The sequence below is a fragment of the Bison bison genome, unplaced genomic scaffold, assembly GCF_000754665.1.
Source record: "Bison bison bison isolate TAMUID 2011002044 unplaced genomic scaffold, Bison_UMD1.0 scf7180017846849, whole genome shotgun sequence".
Lineage (NCBI taxonomy): Eukaryota > Metazoa > Chordata > Mammalia > Artiodactyla > Bovidae > Bison > Bison bison.
In genome coordinates, this window is record NW_011477422.1 from 167,522 (window position 1) to 187,926 (window position 20,405).

The window sequence follows — 20,405 nt, forward strand, 5'->3', positions numbered from 1 at the left end:
CTGTGAGCCGCGGGCTTCCTTAGCTAGTAGGGTTTGGGCCTCATCTGCTCTGTACCCTCTCTGCTCCTCAGAGTACTCAGTTGCCATTTGCTGTCAGAAGGACACTTTCCTTTTAAGCAAGGTTTTCAAGCCTAGAGCACGTCTGATGGAAGCTTTTTTTAAGACTGTTCATGGGAATTCTCTGGTGGTCCAGTGGTTAGGACTCCAAATTTTTACTGCTGAGGGCCTGGGTTCATTCCCTGCTTGGGAAACTAAGATCCCACAAGCTGCCTTGTGTGGCCAAAAAAAATAAAAGCCTTCACATCATCAGCGGTGTGAGAAGGCCCCTGTGCATGGAAGCAGCGTCCTGTGCTCCTCACTGGAAGGTTCCCTGCTCTTTGGGGTGTGTGGAGACTTAGAAGAACCAGTTGCTGTGTGTTTGCCCGGGTCGTGGGGACACTCAGTGTGAAGCGGTGGAAAGCAAGAAGCAGAGCAGCCGTGGGCTCGAAGAGCGTGGAGGGCCGACATGGCTGCCAGCCTTCGGCGTGGAGTGCCATGTCTGCGCATCACAGCGGCCCTGTGACGCTGAGATACACACCCTCACCTTCCTCGTGAGGGGCTGGCTCTCACCTGGCTTTGCACAGCTGGGAGGACCAGAAGCTCCTGTGTCTGCTCCAGCCCTCCTGCCTTTCCGGAGCTTGAGAGGGCCTGGCCACGCAGTCCTGTAGCAGCTCAGGATGGAGGGTCCCCAGGCTTGTAGTCTCTCTTTGTTCTCACAGAAGGATCCTCAAGGGTAGTGATGCTCTCTGTGTTCTGGACATCGATTTCTTTGTGCCAGAGGCATTCCTGTAGTTGGCAAAGTTTACAGAAATTGTTCTAACATAGTACAAAACCTTGTGACAAAGGATTGAACATTTAAACTGAGTTTCTGGCTTTGAGTTCGAGTGGGAGGGCATCATTGAGAGTCTTGTGGTGAGAAAACCTCTGTGGTCATGTTTCCATGGACCCACCTTTCCTAATCCTTGTCCTCTTAATGGTTTCAACAGGACAGATTGATTCACTTTGGAGCCGTAAGTACTGATGTATTAGGGTGCAGCGCTCATTGTTCATTGACGCACAGAGTCCCAAAATGAATATCCAGGAGCAGGGTTTCCCCTTGGACCTCGGAGCAAGTTTCACCGAAGATGCCCCCCGACCCCCAGTGCCTGGTGAGGAGGGTGAACTGGTGTCCACAGACCCCAGGCCCGTCAGCCACAGCTTCTGCTCTGGGAAAGGCGCTGGGATTAAAGGGGAGACTTCCACAGCCACTCCGAGGCGCTCGGACCTGGACCTGGGGTACGAGCCTGAGGGCAGCGCGTCGCCCACCCCTCCGTACTTGAAGTGGGCCGAGTCGCTGCACTCCCTGCTGGACGATCAAGACGGCATAAACCTGTTTAGGACTTTCCTGAAACAGGAGGACTGTGCCGACCTCCTGGACTTCTGGTTTGCCTGCAGCGGCTTCAGAAAACTGGAGCCCTGTGACTCGAATGAAGAGAAGAGGCTGAAGCTGGCCAGAGCCATCTACCGTAAATACATCCTTGATAACAACGGCATTGTGTCCCGGCAGACCAAGCCCGCCACCAAGAGCTTCATAAAGGACTGCATCTCGAAGCAGCAGATCGACCCCGCCATGTTCGACCAGGCGCAGACGGAGGTCCAGTCCACCATGGAGGAGAACACCTACCCCTCCTTCCTCAAGTCCGACATTTACCTGGAGTACACGAGGACAGGCTCGGAGAGCCCGAAGCTCTGCAGTGACCAGAGCTCTGGGTCAGGGACAGGGAAGGGTGTCCCCGGGTACCTGCCCACGCTGAACGAAGACGAGGAATGGAAGTGTGACCGGGAGGTGGATGAAGACAGTGGCCGGGACCCTGCTCCGCCCAGCAGGCTCACGCAGAAGCTGCTCCTGGAGACGGCCGCCCCGAGGGCCTCCTCGAGTAGACGGTACAGCGAAGGAAGAGAGTTCAGGTGAGTCGACCCGCGGCCTGCAGTCCTGTGCCCACCTCCACGACCTGGAGAAGCAGCCAGGGACAGGCCTTGTCCTTCAGCCAGAGTGGGTGGACTCCCGGAGCCGGGGTGAGTTGTGGGGCTGGTCTTTGCTCACGATACCTTCTCGTGTGTTAGGTGTCTTTACGTTTCTTTTAAAATTGTGTGTGTGTGTGTGTTTTATTCCAGTGCTTGGGCTTCCCCTGGCTGTGGCGAGCGGGGCTGCCCTCCAGCCGTGGGGCCCGGGCTTCTCCCGTGGTGGCGTCTCTGGTTGCGGCTCCTGGGCTTCGTAGTTGTGGTGCACGGGCTTGGTTGCCCCGCAGCACGTGGGATCTTCAGGGACCAGGGATCAAATCCGCTGCATTGGTAGGCGGATTCTTAACCACTGGACCACCAGGGAAGTCCCAGATGTTTGTTTGTTTGTTTGTTTGTTTGGCTTCCTCAGGTCTTAGTTGCTGGGGTCTTTGTTTGGGCCCACGGGCTCAGTAGTTGTGGCCTGGGGGCTTAGTTGCCCCAGGCATGTGGGATTTTCATTCCCCAACCAGGAATTGAACCGGAGTCCCCTGCATTGAAAGGCGGATTCTTAACCACTGGACCACTAGGGAAGTTCCCCCTAGATGTTTTTAATATTTGTATTTTGAGGGCACTTTTATAAAGAAAGATTGAAGGCGGGAGAAGGGGATCACAGAGGATGAGATGGTTGGATGGCATCACCGACTCTATGGACATGAGTTTGAGGAAAGTCTGGGCGTTGGTGATGAACGGGGAGGCCTGGCATGCTGCAGTCCATGGGGTCCCAAAGAGTCGGACACGACTGAGCGACTGAACTGACTGACTGACCTATCAAGAACAGCCTAGCCTATGTGGCTTTGTAAGTCATTAGGAATGTTGGAATTCTTAGGAGTCATATGATATTTAAAGCTTACCCTTTAGTAGTAAAATTTGTGTTCTTTTGCACAGAAGGTGGGTTTATGTGGCAGACTTGATCCTCTTGGCTTGATAGGACATTTGAGTGCGTCAGTATGGAGGGAATTCCGGGCCGCTTGGGAGGTGGTGGCGAGGAGGCTGCTGTGCCGCAGGCTGTCCGAGCACCTTGGGAACTCCCTGTGGCTGCAGCGGGGGCTCCAGGATTGGTTGTGCACCTCCTGGGCCCGCCAAGGAAAGGGTTGCGCTGCTTTGTGTTCAGTTCCCAGCTCTCTCCAGTTGCGATCAGTCCTTGCATGGGGCACGGTGCAGCCTTGGAGGCGTGAAGTGGTGCTCTCCGGAAGTCGTTGCCAGTTTGGAAGTGTGCCAGTTTGCTGGAAGTGTGTTTGGTGTGGAGCTGGGGCCTATAGCCAGTGTCGGTGGGCGCTCGCGTCCTCACTCATTTCCCTGTCGGTAGGTGGTCCCGGACACTCCTGCCTGCAGAACTGAAAGCCGTGGATTCTGTGGCCCTGCGGATTCAATCGCGGATCTGCAGATGCATCCCTGGGTGCTGGGCTCTCCTGTGGAGGCGGTAAAAGCCCAGATCACCTCTCCAGGCTTTCTGTGGCAGAGAGATTGGCCACTTCTAACAAACACAGTGTTAAACTTTTTCAGGGTTTAAATATTCTTTAAGTGATGTGATGAAAAAAGATACAGTGTTTGAGGTAATCTTTGTGCACCTTTATACACCTTTTGTTCACTGTCCTTATGGATTAAGTAATCTTTTTAGGACAGAATATACTATAAAATTACCCTGGTAAGGAAGGCAGTAAGTGACAACAGCTTTTAGAACCTAACGCGGAGGTTTTCGTATTCGATTAGAACAGTTTTAAAATGGGATTATATTTGAGGCCTGGGCTGCAGAGGAAAACAAATTGAGCTCAATTCTGATTTCTGATTTTAGAAATTCCCACGTGCTGCCCCTCACACTTCCCAGTTCTCGGTCGGGGGCCCGTTGTAGCAGCAGCCTTGTTTTTTCTCTCTTCAGTTTGCTCTGTTCGTAGTATGTACCCTTTACTGTCCGATTGCGGGAACATGTTCAGCTGTGAGGACTCAGGCACGTGGAGGTGCTGGCGCCCCCGAGCCCTGCCTGCACTGGGACGCGCCCTCCCGGGGCTGCCTGTGTGGATGTGTGGATGGGCGCCCTCCTGTGTCAGGGCCGGTGTTCATCAGCACTGACAGGCTGTGGAGTCCAGCACAGTCCGCTCGCTTTACAGGGGTTGCGGTTAGGGCCCGTGAGGTTGAGAGTCACAGAAAACCCAGCCCGCCCGGCTTCCACAGTGAAGGCGTTGGGCTGACCCAGATAGACAGAAAGTCCGGCGCAGGCCCAGCTTCCGGTGCGGTGTGATTCTGACTTCAGCCATGTTTTTTTTAAAGACTTGATTTTGTTTTTGTTGTCTTTTAGGGCAGTTTTATGTTCCCAGCACAGTTGCAAGGAAGGTACAGAGGTTTCCTATGTGCTCTTGCCCCACATGTGCACAGCCTCCCCCTACCACCCCATCAGCGCCCCTACCAGAGTGGTCATTTGTTAACAGCGGATGAACCCGATCCTAATCTCTACTGTCTGCATGGTCTTGTCTTTTCTATACGCCATGTAATTGGAAGTAGACCGTATGTAACCTGTTCACATTGGCTTCTCTCACTTGGTCATATGCTTTTAAGGTTCCTCAGTGTCCTTTCGTGGCTTGATAGCTCATAGCTTCAGCCCTGAATAGTATTCCACTCTCTGGATGGACCACAGTGTACGTATCCATTCGCCAGCTAGAGGACTTCCTGATGGGTCCAGCTTTGGGCAGTTGCAGTAAACACCTGTGTGGGGGTTTTTGCGAGGACGTGAGTTTCCATCTCCTGTGGGTAGAACATCTAGGATTGTGAGTGCTGGCTCATGTGGGAGGTCGGTTTTACAGGAACTGCTCTTCTCTGGGTGCTGCTCTGTCTCTGCCTTACCACGGCCAGCTTTGCTCCCGTGTTCTGTAAACAACTGCTCCCCACGGCTAGGGCTGCCGTGTGGCCGGCCCACTCCAGTCTGATCACGGTGCCTGGGCTCCTACCAAGTAGGGCCGCCCCGCCCTGTCCAGTGGGGAGGGAGAAAGAGAGTGGGTGCTGGTGCCCGCCCCCGCTGCCCAGCCGGAGGAGCAGCACGTGCCATCTCAGCGCGGCCGCTGCTGGAGAGTGTGTCAGGAGGGCCTGTCTGGGACAGAACGATAGCAAGGGGCTCCAGAGCTGAGCTCCCCGGCCCCACGGGCCCTGCACGTGAGGCCGCTCCAGCTACGCTTGCTGGGGCTGCCCTGGCTCCCTGTACCAGGTGGGGCTGCCTGTGTGCCCGCTCCTCATTGGCTTCACGTGCTCACATGGCTGTTTTTCATGTTGCTGACTTGAGAGCCCTTTCCATAGGTCTTTGTCAGAACTGAGAAAACAGGGGTGTTCCTGCTGTTTTCTGCACTTAACCTAGTCCCCTGGGGTCATTTGGAGCCCTGGGCTGAGGGGTCATTAAATTCCTTGCTGGTTTGCTGTTCTCTGTACGGAAAATTTTCCTGGTCTTTGTGGCCCGTTGTCAGTGGAACTCTGCACTGACTTTGGTTGGTTCCTACCCGCATTTAAATTTGGTGTGAATTGGCAGAGGGCCGTCTGATGGCACAGGTGTTTTGGCTATTTATTTGCTGAGTGGTTTGGCCTGGGGGCCCAGGGCCTGTAAGACATCCACAGGCTTGGAAGCCTGGCCTGGCCTGCCAGGGGCTGGGCTCGGCCTGCTTGGTCAGGCTTGAAGTCAGGCCATCTTTTTCAGTCCTTCAACTACCTGCACTTATCTGTTGCCACTGGTTTTCTTTTCTCTGTCTCTTTTTAAAAACATATTTCCTTTTTGGGGCACAGTATGCAGTGTGTGAAACTTCCCTGACCAGAGATCGAACCCGTGCCCTGCTGTGGTTAAGCGTGGAGTCTTAACCACAGCGCCACCAAGGAAGCCCCTCTCCTTTTTTAATCGACATATAGTTGACTTACAACATTGTCTCAATTTCTGCTGTATAGCAAAGTGACTCGGTTATACGTATACTGTATATGCATTCTTTTATATAGTCTTTCCCTTACAGTTTATCTCAGGATATCAAATACAGTTCCTTCTGCTCCACAGCAGAACCTTGTTTATGTTGCTGCTGGTTTTAATGTCTAAGTGGCGAATGCTTTCCATTTCTCTTTACTGCCTTCCTCACTGGTTGAGAAGTTGCCCGAGGACAGGGTCTCACCTGCTCTCTCCTTACATCTTCTGGGTGGGGCAGACAGTGAGGCCCCTGGTCAGCGCTGGTCCCGGTGGCCGTGGGCTGAGAGTTCAGTGCGGATGATGCTTGTAGCAGGAGTAACTCGTGGGTCTGGTGAAGGACGGATGACCAGCCCTTACTGCCCACACTGAGGAACTGCCTGACCTGTTTGTTGCCTTGTCAACTGTGTTCTGGTAATGGCTTAAAGAAGGAGAAATGTAAAAAGAGGAAGCACCCAAATGTGTGTCATTTTGTGTGGAAGGCAGAAAAGTGAGGTTGCTCTGGGGTTTCTCTTGCAGCTCCAGCCCCGTGGCGCGGGGGTGGGGCGGTGACTCTGGGGCCGGCTGCTTCTATCCTCGGGGTGGCGGGGGCCCAGGCGACGGGGGTCTCAGGACACTGGTCCTGCTGCTGTGGTTGTTGTTCAGTCGCTCAGTCGTGTCCGACTCTTTGCAACCCCATGGACTGCAGCACGCCAGGCTTCCCTGTCCTTCACCATCTCCCAGAGTTCGCTCAAACTCATGTCCATTGAGTCAGTGATGCCATCAAAACCATCTCGTCCTCTATTGTCCCCTTCTTCTCTTGGCTTCAATCTTTCCCAACATCAGAATCTTTTCCAGTGAGTCAGCTCTTTGCATCAGGTGGCCAAAGTACTAAAGCTTCGGCTTCAGCATCAGTCCTTCCAGTGAATATTCAAGGTTGATTTCCTTTAGGACTGACTGGTTCAATCTCCTGGTTATCCAAGGGATTCTGGTGACAGCCTGTTTAATTTGACCTTCAGGGCTTCCCAGGTGGCACTGGTAGTAAAGTGACCCGCCTGCCAGTGTAGGAGATATAAGAGATACAGGTTTGATCCCGATCCGTGGGTCTGGACGATCCCTTGGAGGAGAGCCCTGCAATCCTCTGCAGTGTTCTTGCCTGGAGAATCCCATGCCTGGTGGGCTCCAGTCCCCAGGGTCGCAAAGAGTCAGATATGGCTGAAGTGACTTACCGTCACTTACCGTGACCACCGTTGCACTAGTGAAGTGCAAGTACTCTTCACTGTTGGATTCTTAGATCTTTTGGATGGAGGGTGACTCGTTTGTGCAGTGTGGCTCTCCCTGCAACCTTCCCCCTCGTTTTTCCTGCTGCTGAGGCTTTACTCACTCTCAGTTGGGACATGCAGGTTAGGAAGAGAACATGGCCCTGCTGCCTTTTCTTACACCTTCCAGGTGTGTGGCTTGTCCACCTGGATGAGTTCCTTTAACTGAACAGATGATCCCAAGGTTGGTGACTGGAAATGTTTTTAGACATACTTTAGTGTGCAGCTGTGGGGTTCTCAAGACAGGAATTTACTGGGCATTCCCTTGGGGTCCTGTGGTTAGGACGCCACACTCCTGCTGCAGTCCCGAGTTCACTCCCTGGTTGGGGTACTAAGATCCCACAAGCTGGGCAGTGCAACCAAACAAAAAAGACAGGAGTTTATAGATCTTTCCAGTCACCTTGTGGGCTAGATGGGGAGAAGGTTAATTAAGCTCAGTGGTTTAATTTAAGAACCCCTCGCTTGATGCCTTTTCCACTGGCTGTGTCTTCTGGGGTCACCCTTCTCCTGGTTATGTGATGGTGGGAGAGTTGCCTCACCTCTCTGAGTTTTCCTATAACATGAGGAGGATGAAGCAAGGGCCTGCCAGATGAGGCTATCAGGGAGGCTGGTGAGCTGGTCCGTGGTGGTGCCGGCACGCAGCAGGTGTCCAGGGCACACAGCAAGTGCTTGAAGTTTCAGATCCTGCTGTGTCTTCGTTGTCATCTGAACTTACTGGTCTGCTCGATGTTGGTGACATTCTCATCCAGGTGACAGGCGATTTCAGATCGTGACACTTTGCAGTTTTACTAATCGTGTATCCTGAGAGGCACCCAAAGCTGCCATCCTTAGCTACAGAAGTAGCATCACCATCTACCAGCTCCAGCCCAGCCCACCTGGCCAGCCCAGCCCACCAGCCCAGACTCCCTGGCCAAGCGTGTGCTCAGCCCTCTGCTTCTCGCTGTGGCGCCCGACACCTCCTGCAACCACAGAACCTTCTAGCTGAGTCTCTGCCCCAGTCTCTCCCCCACCACGCCCAGAAGGATCGTTTCTAGATGCCGGTCTGGCACGCGCTCCTTTCCTCCCTGACGCGCGGACTCCCCCCGGCTCCTGTGACTTCGCGTGTCCACGGGAGACCTGGTCACAGTGCCGATACACTGTGTGTGCCTCGTGTGCCTGTCGGTCGGGGGGGCTGGCTAGTGAGAGTTCATGAGCTAGTTGCAGGAGAATCAAAAAGTATTTTCTCTATTTCAGTCCCACAGAACTCTGTAGTCTTTGATGACAGATTTCAGCAGAGCTCAGGACTTCGGAGATGGAGAGGCCCCTTTGTCACGTGCTCCGCGGCAGTGGCTTTATGAAAGGGGAGTGCCTGCAGGGACCGTGGCCCGTGGGGCTGCCGCAGCCAGATCAAGGTGCCTGGGCAGGCGGGTGGCCGGGCGTGTGCGTCTCTGTGTGTCCACCGCCCAGGGATCAGCCGGTTCTCAGGTTTGCGTGCCAGTTAGCGTCACGGAGACTTGCATCTGATTCATACGCACTGTCTGTTAGTCTCCTCTAGCATCCTGACTTCCATTTACACCAGTTTACCTGGCATCCTTAGAAATGGTGGAGTTTGGCCAAGTGGTCGTTGTTCAGTGAGGGAAAAGGCAGATGGCCTAATAATTCTGTCTTCAGTCCACCTTGAGGCTGAGTACGTGTGTGTGTGTGTGTGTGTGTGTGTAAGTAAGAAAACCAGCGTTGCTTTATTTTTCCCCCGTGTCACATCAGTACAAATGCACATTTTTGTGAACCACTCAGGCTGCACCCAGGGCCCATTAATTCCAAAAAATGTTTGATTGAGAAAACAACTCAGTCAATCTCTTCAGTTCCTTCCCAGAACTCAGGCGTGCCTTCTGACTTAGTGAAAAGAAACGTAGTCTCCAGGGTCGTGCAGAGGGCTTCGTGTCTGTCTGTGAGGGGCTGCAGCCTGCCCCTTCCTCATCCCTTCTCAGAACCAGTGAAAACCTTGGGAGCAGCTGGACTCCGCTCTTTTGTTTGGACCAAACTCCACCAGTTTTTGTGGATAGAGACAACGAGCCTTGCTTGGTGTGGCCCGGTGGACACCCTCCTCAGCCCCCCAGGGCCAGGAGGCTCCTACTGCCTGGCTTATGGGGTCTTAGTTCCCCCACCAGGGGTTGAACCTGGACCCTCGGCAGTGAGAGCCGGGAGACCTGACCATCACTGGACCACCAGGGAACACCCTTCCTTGTGTCCTTGGAGTCATTAACATGCTTTCGTCTGGAATCAGTCCTCTCTGAATCACTGGCTCATTTTCAGTCTTCTCTTAGGGAGATATTTAGAAATGATCAGAAAGCACGTTGCATGCAGCACTGCGAGTAATAGCTCGCAGTCAGAATATAGTTCACTTGGTGTCTGATCTGATCTGACACAGGGCTTGTTGTACAGGGATTTTTTTTGTATGGCTGGAGAATATAGGCTTTCTGTTTTCTTCATTTGGTTTTTCTACATTTTCCAAATTCCTATAAAGCATACATTTTTGTAACTAGAAAATATATTATTAAAATATATACAAAAATGTATCATAAGAAGGTCTGGATGATATGCAGTTTTCAAAAGCATATCTTTGTCTTTTAAAAGGATCATATGTGGAGAAGGAACTGGCAACCCACTCCAGTGTTCTTGCCTGGAGAATCCCAGGGACGGAGGAGCCTAGTGGGCTGCCGTCTATGGGGTCGCACAGAGTCGGACACGACTGAAGCGACTTAGCAGCAGCATAACTGTCTATTGTAGTCCATTATTTTAATTATACTATCAAATAGTAGCTTATACATGAGCTTATATTCTGTTTTTCAACAGTTTAATCCATGATTGCATTTGATAAGCAAACAAAAACCATGTATTGTTTTTAATATTGTTTGGAGATTGAAATGAAGCAAACTTTGTGGCTAAAAACAATTTAAAGCAATGAGACAAAAATAAAGTTCGTAGGTTAATATAAAAAAATAAAGCAATGAGACAAAATAAAATAAATAAAAGGATCATATAAATGTTTCCTTTAAGTGTGATCTTAGGTTTTAATGTTTGCACTATTATACCAGTATTTTAATTAATTTTAATTTTCATTAAAAAAAAAAGAAGGAAAAATTCAAATAACACTAAAAGGCCGAAAACTAAGTTTGGCAGTCTCATGACCCCTGGCCTTTCCAGGGTGGCCACGTCCAGCTTCTTACCCGAATGTGAGTCAGCTCAGGTCACCATGGCAAAATACGGTAGACTTGGGGACTTGGGTGACAGACTCTTCTCATAGCTCTGGAGGCTGGAGGCCCCAGGCCGAGGCGCCAGCAGCAAAGCAGCCTCTGTCCCACTCCCCTCGAGGTTTGCGCATGGGCCTTTTCTCAGTAGGTCCCAGTGGAGACAGACAGCTCCCTGGTCTCTTCTGCCAAGGGCAGTGATCCTATGGGATCAGAGCCCCACTTATATTTCTATTTATTTATTTTATACTTTTTGAAACCTTGTACTTATTTGGGCTTCCCTGGTGGCTCAAACGATAAAGAATCTGCCTGTAGTGCGGGAGACCTGGGTTCAATCCCTGGGTCAGCAAGATCCCCAGGAGAAGGAAATGGCAACCCACTCCAGTACTCTCGCCTGGAGAATCCCATGGACAGAGAAGCCTGGTGGGCTTCTGTCCCTGGGGCTGCAAAGAGTCGGACACGACTGAAGAGACTAACTCGCACTTGTTCAGAGACCTGTGCTGCGTCTCTTGCTCCACGGGCTTGCTCTGGCTGCAGCAGGCAGGACTGCCCTGCCCGCAGCCCAGGCTCTCCCTGCAGCGGCCACTGTGGCTGTGGTGCGGGCCTGGCTGCCCTTGGCCTCTGGGGTCGTCCCAGACCGGGGTTAAATCTGCGTCTCCTGCCTTGGCAGGCGGATTCTTAACCCCTGGGCTGCCAGGGAAGTGCAGACCTTTTCTCTTTTGTAAACTGTTTCAGTAGTTTTTGTCTTTTTTCCCCCATTGTGCTTCATATGTATGTTTTCCAGACCTGTCTACCATCGGCTCGTTTCTCTTCAGTCTACTATTAGGCCTGTCTGTGGAGTTCTTGGAGAAGGCAATGGCACCCCACTCCAGTACTCTTGCCTGGAAAATCCCACGGACGGAGGAGCCTCTTGGGCTGCAGTCCATGGGGTCGCTAAGAGTCAGACACGACTGAGCAACTTCACTTTCGCTTTTCACTTTCATGCATTGGAGAAGGAAATGGCAACCCACTCCAGTGTTCTTGCCTGGAGAATCCCAGGGACGGGGGAGCCTGGTGTGCTGCCGTCCATGGGGTCGCACAGAGTCGGACACAACTGAAGCGACTTAGCAGCAGCAGCAGTGGAGTTCTTAACTTCAATTGTTATATTTTTCAAGTTTAGTGTTCATTTGATTCTTCTTTTTGTTTTTTTAATATTCAGTTCTCTGCTCAGACTCTCTCAGAAGCTTGTCTTTTAATGAACATGTTCATCACATGCATTTTAATGTCCTGTAATTTTAAAATTGGGGTATTTTGTGGTTCTTTTTCTATTGTCTGTTTTTCTCATGTTCTTGAGTTGGCTGGTCCTGCCTCCTAGTATGCTGGGCAGTTTTTACTAAACACTGGACATAGATTCTGTATGTGACACAGATTAAGAAATCACTTGAGGACCCCAATCACATTTTTCTCCAGTGAGGGCTTACCTGGCCTTTAGTGTGGGGACTTGTCACTGTACACCAGCCGGAACCAGTCATCCCTTTAGGATAGCCACTGGGATCCCAGCTGAAGGCCTGGGGTCTGCACCAGCGTCCACACCTTTGGTGCATTTGAAACGCCCATGGAGGAATTCTGAAGTTATCACATTCTCAGCCTGGAGGTCACTGCTTGAGGACCTCAAGGAGAAAAGTGGGACCCTGTGTCTGACTTCTCCATCTGTTCTTCTCTTTTCTCTCATGTTTTAGCCCCTTAAGACCTCATTTCCCTGGTAGCTCTTGTGCCTTGTTGTTGACTCACTAAGTCCAACTCTTTTGTAACCCCATGGACTGTAGCCCGCCAGGCTCCTCTGTCCATGGGATTTCCCAGGCAAGAATACTGGGATCATTCCATTCTCCAGGGGATCTTCCTGACCCAGAGAGTGAACCCACGTCTCCTCATTGCAGGTGGGTTCTTCATCACTGAGCCGCCAGGGAAGCCCCTCTGTGCCTTAAAACACATGAAAACCTTTCTGTCTGTTTTTCTCATTGGTCTTGCAAGTGGTAGTTTGCTCCCGGGTCAGGGGACTAAAATCCACATGCCATGCAGTGCAGCCAAAAAAAAAGAAAAATCTGTGAAGAGATGAGTCCTGTTGGGCATCCCTGTTTCTCTGGATGTGCCTTTAGCTACCTACGGGCAGAGTGAGTGCTCCGTGGATCATACAGCTCAAATGTCCTTCTGTGTCCACACACTCACCCCATTTGCCCTCTCAATATTGTTCAAAGGTAAATAATCTGAATAATTGTGTGCCCTTCCAAAGCATCTTTATGAATATAGAAATGAATACGAACATATTGTTACATTTTCAACGTTAAATACATTGTAAAGTAGGAATTTTCTTTAGAGAAATGTATGTGACCTAAAAAATGAGGTCCCTCACACAGAATATGGTTTATGTTGAGTATGAACTCCAGACCCATTGTGTATATGTTCGTTTTTCAGGTAAAAAGATGACTTTACTAATCACTGTCAGCATTTCTGGTGTTGTCGTTGAGTTTGGGTTTTGTTGCTTCCTCCCTCTAGGTATTGTTGCGTGTCTCCCGTGTGACAGAGGCAGCTGGGTGGATTATGGCCGGGTTCACTGTGACCTAAATGAGAAGCACACTCGGGGCCCTGGTGGACCTCGTGTTACTCGGTGCGCACGGCAGACGGGTTCAGCCACGTGTTGGCTCACCTCCCTTAGTGTGAGCTGCTGGCCTCCGCGTCCGCCCTGCACGGGCCCGTGTCTGAGCTATGCCACCGACACTCTTCCTGGGGGCAGAGAACAGGTCCCCAGGTGCCCCTTTGTTGGGGCCTCCCGCCCCACGGGTGTTCCCACTCTCTGCTGGTCTTGGCTTCCCAGCGACGTGGCCATGCCCCACCTTCCAGGCAGCCCCCAGGGCCACAGGCACGGAGACGGCAGAGTTGAAGGGACCGGATGAGGCCTGGCGCGGTGCTCCGAGGGGCGGTCTGAGCTGAGGTAGGCCAGTGACGGGACACTGTTGGACATCCCAGCGTCGACGAAATGGCAGGCTTGCACGTTGGTGCTGTGAAATTCTGCTTTGGAATGTAAAGTTTTGTGGTGCCGTGTGCAGTTTGTTGGAGTTAATGTAAAGGTGACACATTTTCGTGGTGAACAAAGAGTCTGGCAAGTGAGAGCAGTCCAGAGTCCATCCTGTGTGCAGTGGAAGCAGGGGCTGTGTCTTGCCTGGTAGGGCTTTCTTGTAAGGTGGTCAGGGCAGGTTCATTTGGATACGGTAAAAGTCCTTTAAAAAGAAAATCCGTTTGAAACGTTGTGAAAGAAAACTTCATCAGTAGAAAAATCAAATAACTTATAAAAGCAAAGTACCTGAAGAGTCTGAGTTCTCCCTCAGGTTTTCACTTTCTCGGCAAACTTCATGCGCTGAGTCAGGGGAGGCAGACAAGGGTGTCCTTCGGGCCTAGGGGCTGCCAAACGCGTGGTTAGCTTAAAGAAGGTTGAGTGTTACCTGGGGCTTCCCTGGTGGCTCCGCAGTAAAGAATCTGCCTGCAGTGCCGGAGACGTGCGTTGGATCCCTGGGTCGAGAAGATCCCCTGGAGAAGGAAATGGCAACCCACTCCAGTATTCTTGCCTAGGAAATCCCATGGATCCTGATGGGCTCTAGTCCATGGGGTTGCAAAGGTCAGACATGACTTAGTGACTAAACAATAGCAAACAACGAGGGTTACCTGGTGATGTTAGGAAGTGAAGAGGGTTACCCAAGGCTTGGAATTTCTGGTTTCTGAATTACTTCAAGGGAACAAATGGTACTGTTTTATGAACAGAGTTTTGAGTTTGACTAGATTCATAAGTGCATGATCTTAATTTTTGAAAAGCCATGTTTTCAGAGTTGCTGATTTGGTCTTGTAGCTTCAATCCCGATAACTAGTCTCTTCATCAGAGTTCTGTGCGATCTCAGAACTGCAGCCCTCAGCCTCCCGTCTGCTTTAGGTTGTGAACTGGGGATTGATTCAGGCCTGTGGTAAAGAGGTTGTGGGCTGGCCACGTGATCTGTGATTTTGAGCTCATCAAGAGCCCATGTCTGGAGTGCCTAGCTGGTTTTGCGCAACCTCAGGGGTTGACAGATAGCATCTCTGTCTGTTATTCTGAACAGCCTGCAGTTTGTTGGGAGGTGTCGCTCTTGCATGTTGATGGTGGTGATTCGCATTTGTGAAGAGTGACCAGCCCGTTCCTTGGAGCTTCTGTTTGAGCCGTCAGAAGCTGGAGTGAGGGGCTGAAGTCTCCAGGGGAGGTTAGTGCCAGATGCACGCTGACCCCGTCATTGGAGTGAGAGTGATTCATTAAAAATCATAGTGGCAAACACATACCTGACCATGTGGAAAGCAGACAGCTAGTGGGGAGCTGCTGTCTAATTACAGGGAGCTCAGCCTGGTGCTCTCTGATGACCTAGAGGGGTGGGGTGGGGAGTGTGACTGATTGGCGTTGTTGTATGGCAGAAACCAACACAACATTGTAAAGCAATTCTTCTTCAACTAAAAATTTTTTTAAATGAATACCAAAAAAAAAAAAAAATCACGGTGGCAGATTCTGTGAAACATTTTTTGTTACACTTTTTAAATACTGCCACATGGAGTTCCTCTTCATCAGATCCATGTAATCTAAAGATCTGATGTGAAGCATTTGTGTGAGTCCAGGCCCTGAAGGATTTCTGCTGTCTGAGAAGCCTGCTGTGCAGAGAAAAGCTGATGTAAATGTGCAGTGTTTGCGCAGAGCAGAGATGAGCAGGGCTTCTGCTCCGGTTCATCCCTCATTTGAGCTCTTGCTGGCGAGTTCCAATTGCGGTGCTTTACAGTTTTCAGCGTGCTCTTCACGTATATTGTTCCATAGATTTCAACTGCTCTGCAGCAATGAACATCCAGGGACACGTTGCAAAAGTTATATAAGAAGTATATTTGGTGCAGGAAAATTGAAAAATACAGATAAGTGAGAAGTGCTCTCACTGGGTCCCTCTCAAATCTTCTTGGCATCTGTGTGGCCTCCTCCCTGCACAGATGGGCCCTGACCCATGTCACTCACAGCATGAATCTTTAGCAGGTGTTGTAAAGAGTTGCTGGTTTATCGTAAAGAGTTACTGGTGTTCACAGCTGCACACAAGAATCGTGGCAAAGAGGGAGTCCCCCTCGCTGACCCGTGAATCTCTCAAGCCAGGAGTGCATGGTCTCCCTTGAGCATGGATTCTGACCTTAGTGCCTTGAATCTGCTGTGTTCAGCATCTTACAGGAAGTCAGGGGGGATCTCCGTCCTGCAGCCCTTAGCCCCCAGCCTCATCCCGCTTCACGTGCGGGATGCTGTGCCGGACGTGCTGGCCCGTCTAAGTCTAGCGGTTTCTGCATCGTCTGGTGCTCGGCATCCCCTTGTGTGCTCCTGAAGGGTGCTCGGACCCCTTTCAAAGAGGTGGCCATCGTCAATCCACTTTGCAGGAGTAACCTGCCCACAGTCAAGTGCTGGTAAGCAGTGGTGAGGGCATATGGGCCCTGGGGGCCACTCTGGGGCCAGGGTCCTCCACTGCCTGCCTTGTGGGGGGCCGGGGTGTGGCGTCCGTGACCACCACGCCCAGTCCGTGCCTGCCTTTTCCACAGAGCGTAGATCCTTCTGTTGTTACTGTTCAGTCTTGACTCTGATGCCCTTTGGCGTGTTGTGCAATTCAGCATTCATTCATGGTAGTGGGTGCGGTGTGCCAGTTGGGTAATAAAAATAAGTAAAGGGTCATAAAATAAATAAAAGGCATGTGGGACCGGGAGGCCACCTCACAGCACAGATCACAGGCTCTAGACGCCTGCCTGGTGAAGACCCGTCAGGGTGGGGCAGGGCTGCTCAGGGCTAAGAGGATGGCACAGCAGGTAGATGTCCTGCTACAAGGGTGCGTCCTCCCAGCGCACGCAGATCAAACGACGGGTGTGAATAGAATGTGCATCATCCTAAAGTATCTCTGCCACTCATCACCTCTTTTTTGAAAAATAATTTTTTAGTTTTGGCTGAACTGGGTCTTGGTTGTTGCACACAGGCTTTTTCTAGCTGCAGCGAGTGGCGGCTACGCTAGTTGTCAGGCTTGGCCTTCTCTTCGCGGTGGCGTCTTGTTGCAGAGCGCAGGCTGCAGGACATGAGGGCTTCAGTAGGTGCGGTGCACAGTCTTAGTTGCCCCGAGGCATGTTCAATCCCAGACCAGGGATTGAACCTGCGTGCCCTGCATTGGTAGGCGGATTCTTTATCACTGGACCACCAGGGGAGTCCCACGAGATCATCTCTTAATTACAAAGGAAAACAGTGAAGTTAGAGTAGAAACTTGGCAGGCACTGGGTTTGCCGCTGGCATTTGGACCAGCCTGCAGGACGTTCTTGGAAGCGTGGCGGCATCGCCTTTGTGCCGCTCCTGGAAGCGCCTGCCGGGATCTCACAGGAGGCCGTCTGGGCCCTTGAGAGTGTCCCAGCGGGACAGGCTGTGGGCGTCTGAAGACTGGACAGTCATGCGGCTGTGGCCTGGGTCTTGGGACATCGGAATGGCTCTCAAGGCCGCTCCTGCCCAGGGGAGGGGTCCGCGCTCTGCCTCCTGCTGCTCTCTGTCTGTCTGTCGCCCCTGCGTCCCAGGTCACTGGGCTCTGGCCTGGGGCACCAGGTCTAGAGGCTGGGTGGGGAAGGTGTGGGCCGGGCCAGCCTCGCCTTCCCAGGAGGGGCTTGCAGAGGTGATGACCAGGAGGGTCACTGCACAGGGCCTGGGGGCACAGAGCTCTCCCGAGACCCTGCTCTTGAGTCCTTTGGCTTTTACCAAGGAGGGAAATTGCTGGATCCTACGGCAACTCTGTTTTAAGTTTTAGAAACTACCAGACTGTGTCCCACCGAGTCTCTGCTGTTTACACCCCCGTCAAAAGCTTACGAAGTTCCACAGAAACTGAAAGGATTACCAAGCAGTGAAAGTGAATTTCAGCCCACTGAAATTACCCTTCAGGAATAAAGGGGAAATCAAGACAGTTTCAGACCAGCAAACACTGAGGAAGTGTCAGCTGCAGCACTTGTACTCACGGATGTACTGAAGGGTGTTCTTCAGGCTCTCAGGCAGGAGGGACAGGGGAGGGTGTGGTGACTCCAGGCCACTGTTGAAGGATAAAGCAAGACTGGTGATGTCTCCTGGGGTTAAGATACCACATGGATCCAAAACCCAAACGCCAACAGCACATGAGTGTGTGGGAGGTGGGTGGAGTTAATTCTGTTTTTTTTTTCTTTTTTGCTGCTCCATGTGGCACGTGGGCTGTTAGTTCCTCAACCTAGGGTCGAACGTGCACCCCCTGTAGTGGAAGTGCAGAGTCTTACCTGCTGGACTGCCAGGGAACTCCCGAGTGGAGTTACCTCTGACCATGTGTTGCCTGGGAACAGGTAGAATGCAGTTAATTGGACCTTGATGCATCAAGGGTACCTGTTGTAATCCCTGAAGGAACCATTGAAAGAACAGTGAAAGAGCTACTTTATTAGAGGGAGGAGACAGAAAATAGAAAGTATTCCAAAAGAAGGCAAGGAGGAACAAAGTATAGAACAGCCGTGACCGACAGCAAACAGTGAGCCGGTGGATCCACTCTGTAGCCACACTGAACGCAGCAGGACTGGAGAAACGATTAAAAGGAAGAACTGTCAGACCAGATCGTGGGAAGGCAGCTGCTCAGGAAGGAGACAGAAGCAAAAGGACGCGGGAAGTGTTGGAGGGAAAGTGGAGGGCGGAGTCCTGCACTCAGTGGCCCCAGAGGCCGGGGGGTCCTGCGGGTTCTGTCGTGAGGTCTGGAAGCCACAGAGAGGCCGGAGGTGTCGCTAGATCCCGCGTCTGAGTTCCGGTTCCGGCTGTCCTGTGGGGAGCAGCCGGCGGCCCCCGGGTGACGTTTTGCAGAGCTTCCTGTGTCGCGGCAGCCTGTGGCGCCTGTCCTGAGGGCTGGCCTCGCTGCCGGCCCCTCCTTCTCTTTCTCCCCACTCACTTTTCTTCCCCGTGTGTCTGGACGTGGAGCTGCGTGTGTGCTAGGGTTTGCTCAGCACTGGACGCTGGGGAAAGAACCCATGTTTTCCTTGCTTGTCACCTCAAAGCTGGGTTTCCTGGGCCCCGTCGGAGGAGGGCACAGGCAGCCCGTGCAGGTGTTGGGGTTGCAGGCTCAATCCTGCCCTCTCGGGAAAGGTGAGGGCCTGGGGTTGCAGGTGCTGGCCCTGAGGTAGGGGGACATGGAGGGGCGACTCAGCTGTCCGTGGTCTGAATTCCAGCGCAGTGGCTGTGTTGGTGATCGCATTGATGGTTTGTGTTTAAACAGCCAGAGGAATAGCAGTGTCATTTAGGGAGAGCGTGGTGCTGCAGATGTGGGCTCTGCGTCAGCGCTCATGTGGGCCCAGGGCGGCCCCTGTCCCTTCCCCGGAGCCTCTGGGCCCTGTGCCCGCCCTCATTTGGCAGGAACCTGACTGCTTTGGGGGCTCAGGAGGACCGTGATGTGGGGTAATGAGCCCGGGTCCTGAGCTGGAGGGCCAGTCGTGAGCACTGTCACCGTCTTGGAGGTGCCGTGGCCACTCTGCTTGTGTGCGTGGCCCCGGGGAGGTGGGCTGCTCGCTGGGGTCTCTCCAGCGATACTGCCTGGCCCGGCCCAGCTCACGCGTCCTGCGTGACTGGCGTTCTGAGGTAGCAAGGTGTGGGCTGGCCTTTCCCCAAGCATCCACGGCTCACACCACGGCGTCCCCCTGGGCCCCATGGATGCAGAAGCACTCTGCTCCCTTCTCTGCAGCGAGCACACGGGTCCCCAGAGCCAGTGTGGCTGCCGTTCACGAGAGCCCTGACCAGGATGAGGCTGCAGTCAGAGCCCTCAGAGGCCTCCTCGTCATGTCCCCGCTTCACACGACCCTTGGGGACTGACCACTGCTGCTTCCAGGGGGCTCAGGGAAGAGCAGGTGGTGCGGGGAGCCGCAGCTGCAAGGGACTGGCGGGGCCTTCGCAGGATGAGCATAACAGAGACTCCAGAAAGGGGGGCGTGTGTGGGGTCAGGTGTGCGGGGATTCAGGACACGGTGGTGATGTGGTGCTCAGTGCTCGTGGCTGGATCTCCATTTTGATGCAGAGGAGTAAGTGGATTTTACATGCACATATTTCAGGTAGAGATCTTAAAAAATATTGAAGTATTTGGAGAAAAACCGAGGGATATATTTACGATTGTCAAATGAGGAAAGTTGGCCTATGTAAGATACAAAAAAAAAATCTGTAAGGAGAAAGATTGGTAAGTCTGATTTCACAGAAGTAAACTTTTCTAATACCAAAATCGACATAAACAAAGTTAAGAAGTGACATTTAGGGAGGAAGTATTTTCACGTATTTGTAACCAGAGGTTAATAGTGAGAATATTTAAGTGAAAGTCGCTCAGTTGTGTCTGACTCTTTGCGACCCCGTGGACTGTCCGTGGAATTCTCCAGGCCAGAATACTGGAGTGGGCAGCCTTTCTCTTCTCCTGGGGATCTTCCCAACCCAGGGATCGAATGCAGGTCTCCCACATTGCAGGCAGATGTTTTACCAGCTGAGCCACAAGGGAAGTTCAAGAATATTTAAAGACATCTGTAAATCACTAAGAAACTCATAAACCGCCTAACAGAAAATACAAAGTATGAACAGGTCATTTAAAGAGGAAAGAATTAACTTAAGTGACATCTCAATGCTCCCCCTGCTGACCATCTACCAGGGAAATGCAAACTGTTAGTGTCAATTTCTGGCTAGTTCGGCGACCCATGGTGGCGCGTCCTGCCCAGGGGGTGCGGGATGGGCACTGATGTCCCAGAGGGCAGCATGGCAGCCGCTCTCACATCCACGGCCCTTGTGCTCACCCCTGCTCGTCCACGCTGTGCCAGTGCT

At 52.2% G+C, this 20,405-nt stretch overlaps 1 protein-coding gene across 1 annotated transcript in view; it reads left to right on the plus strand.

The window, feature by feature from the left end:
* The first annotated feature begins 226 nt into the window (after positions 1 to 226).
* The window catches only part of AXIN1 (axin 1), a 35,221-nt gene continuing 15,042 nt past the window's right edge, over positions 227 to 20,405 (plus strand). The window contains exon 1 of the mRNA XM_010840996.1: positions 227 to 1,986. Within this exon, the coding sequence (XP_010839298.1) occupies positions 1,109 to 1,986 (878 nt within the window). The 5' untranslated portion in view covers positions 227 to 1,108. The remainder of the gene's footprint in view (positions 1,987 to 20,405) is intronic.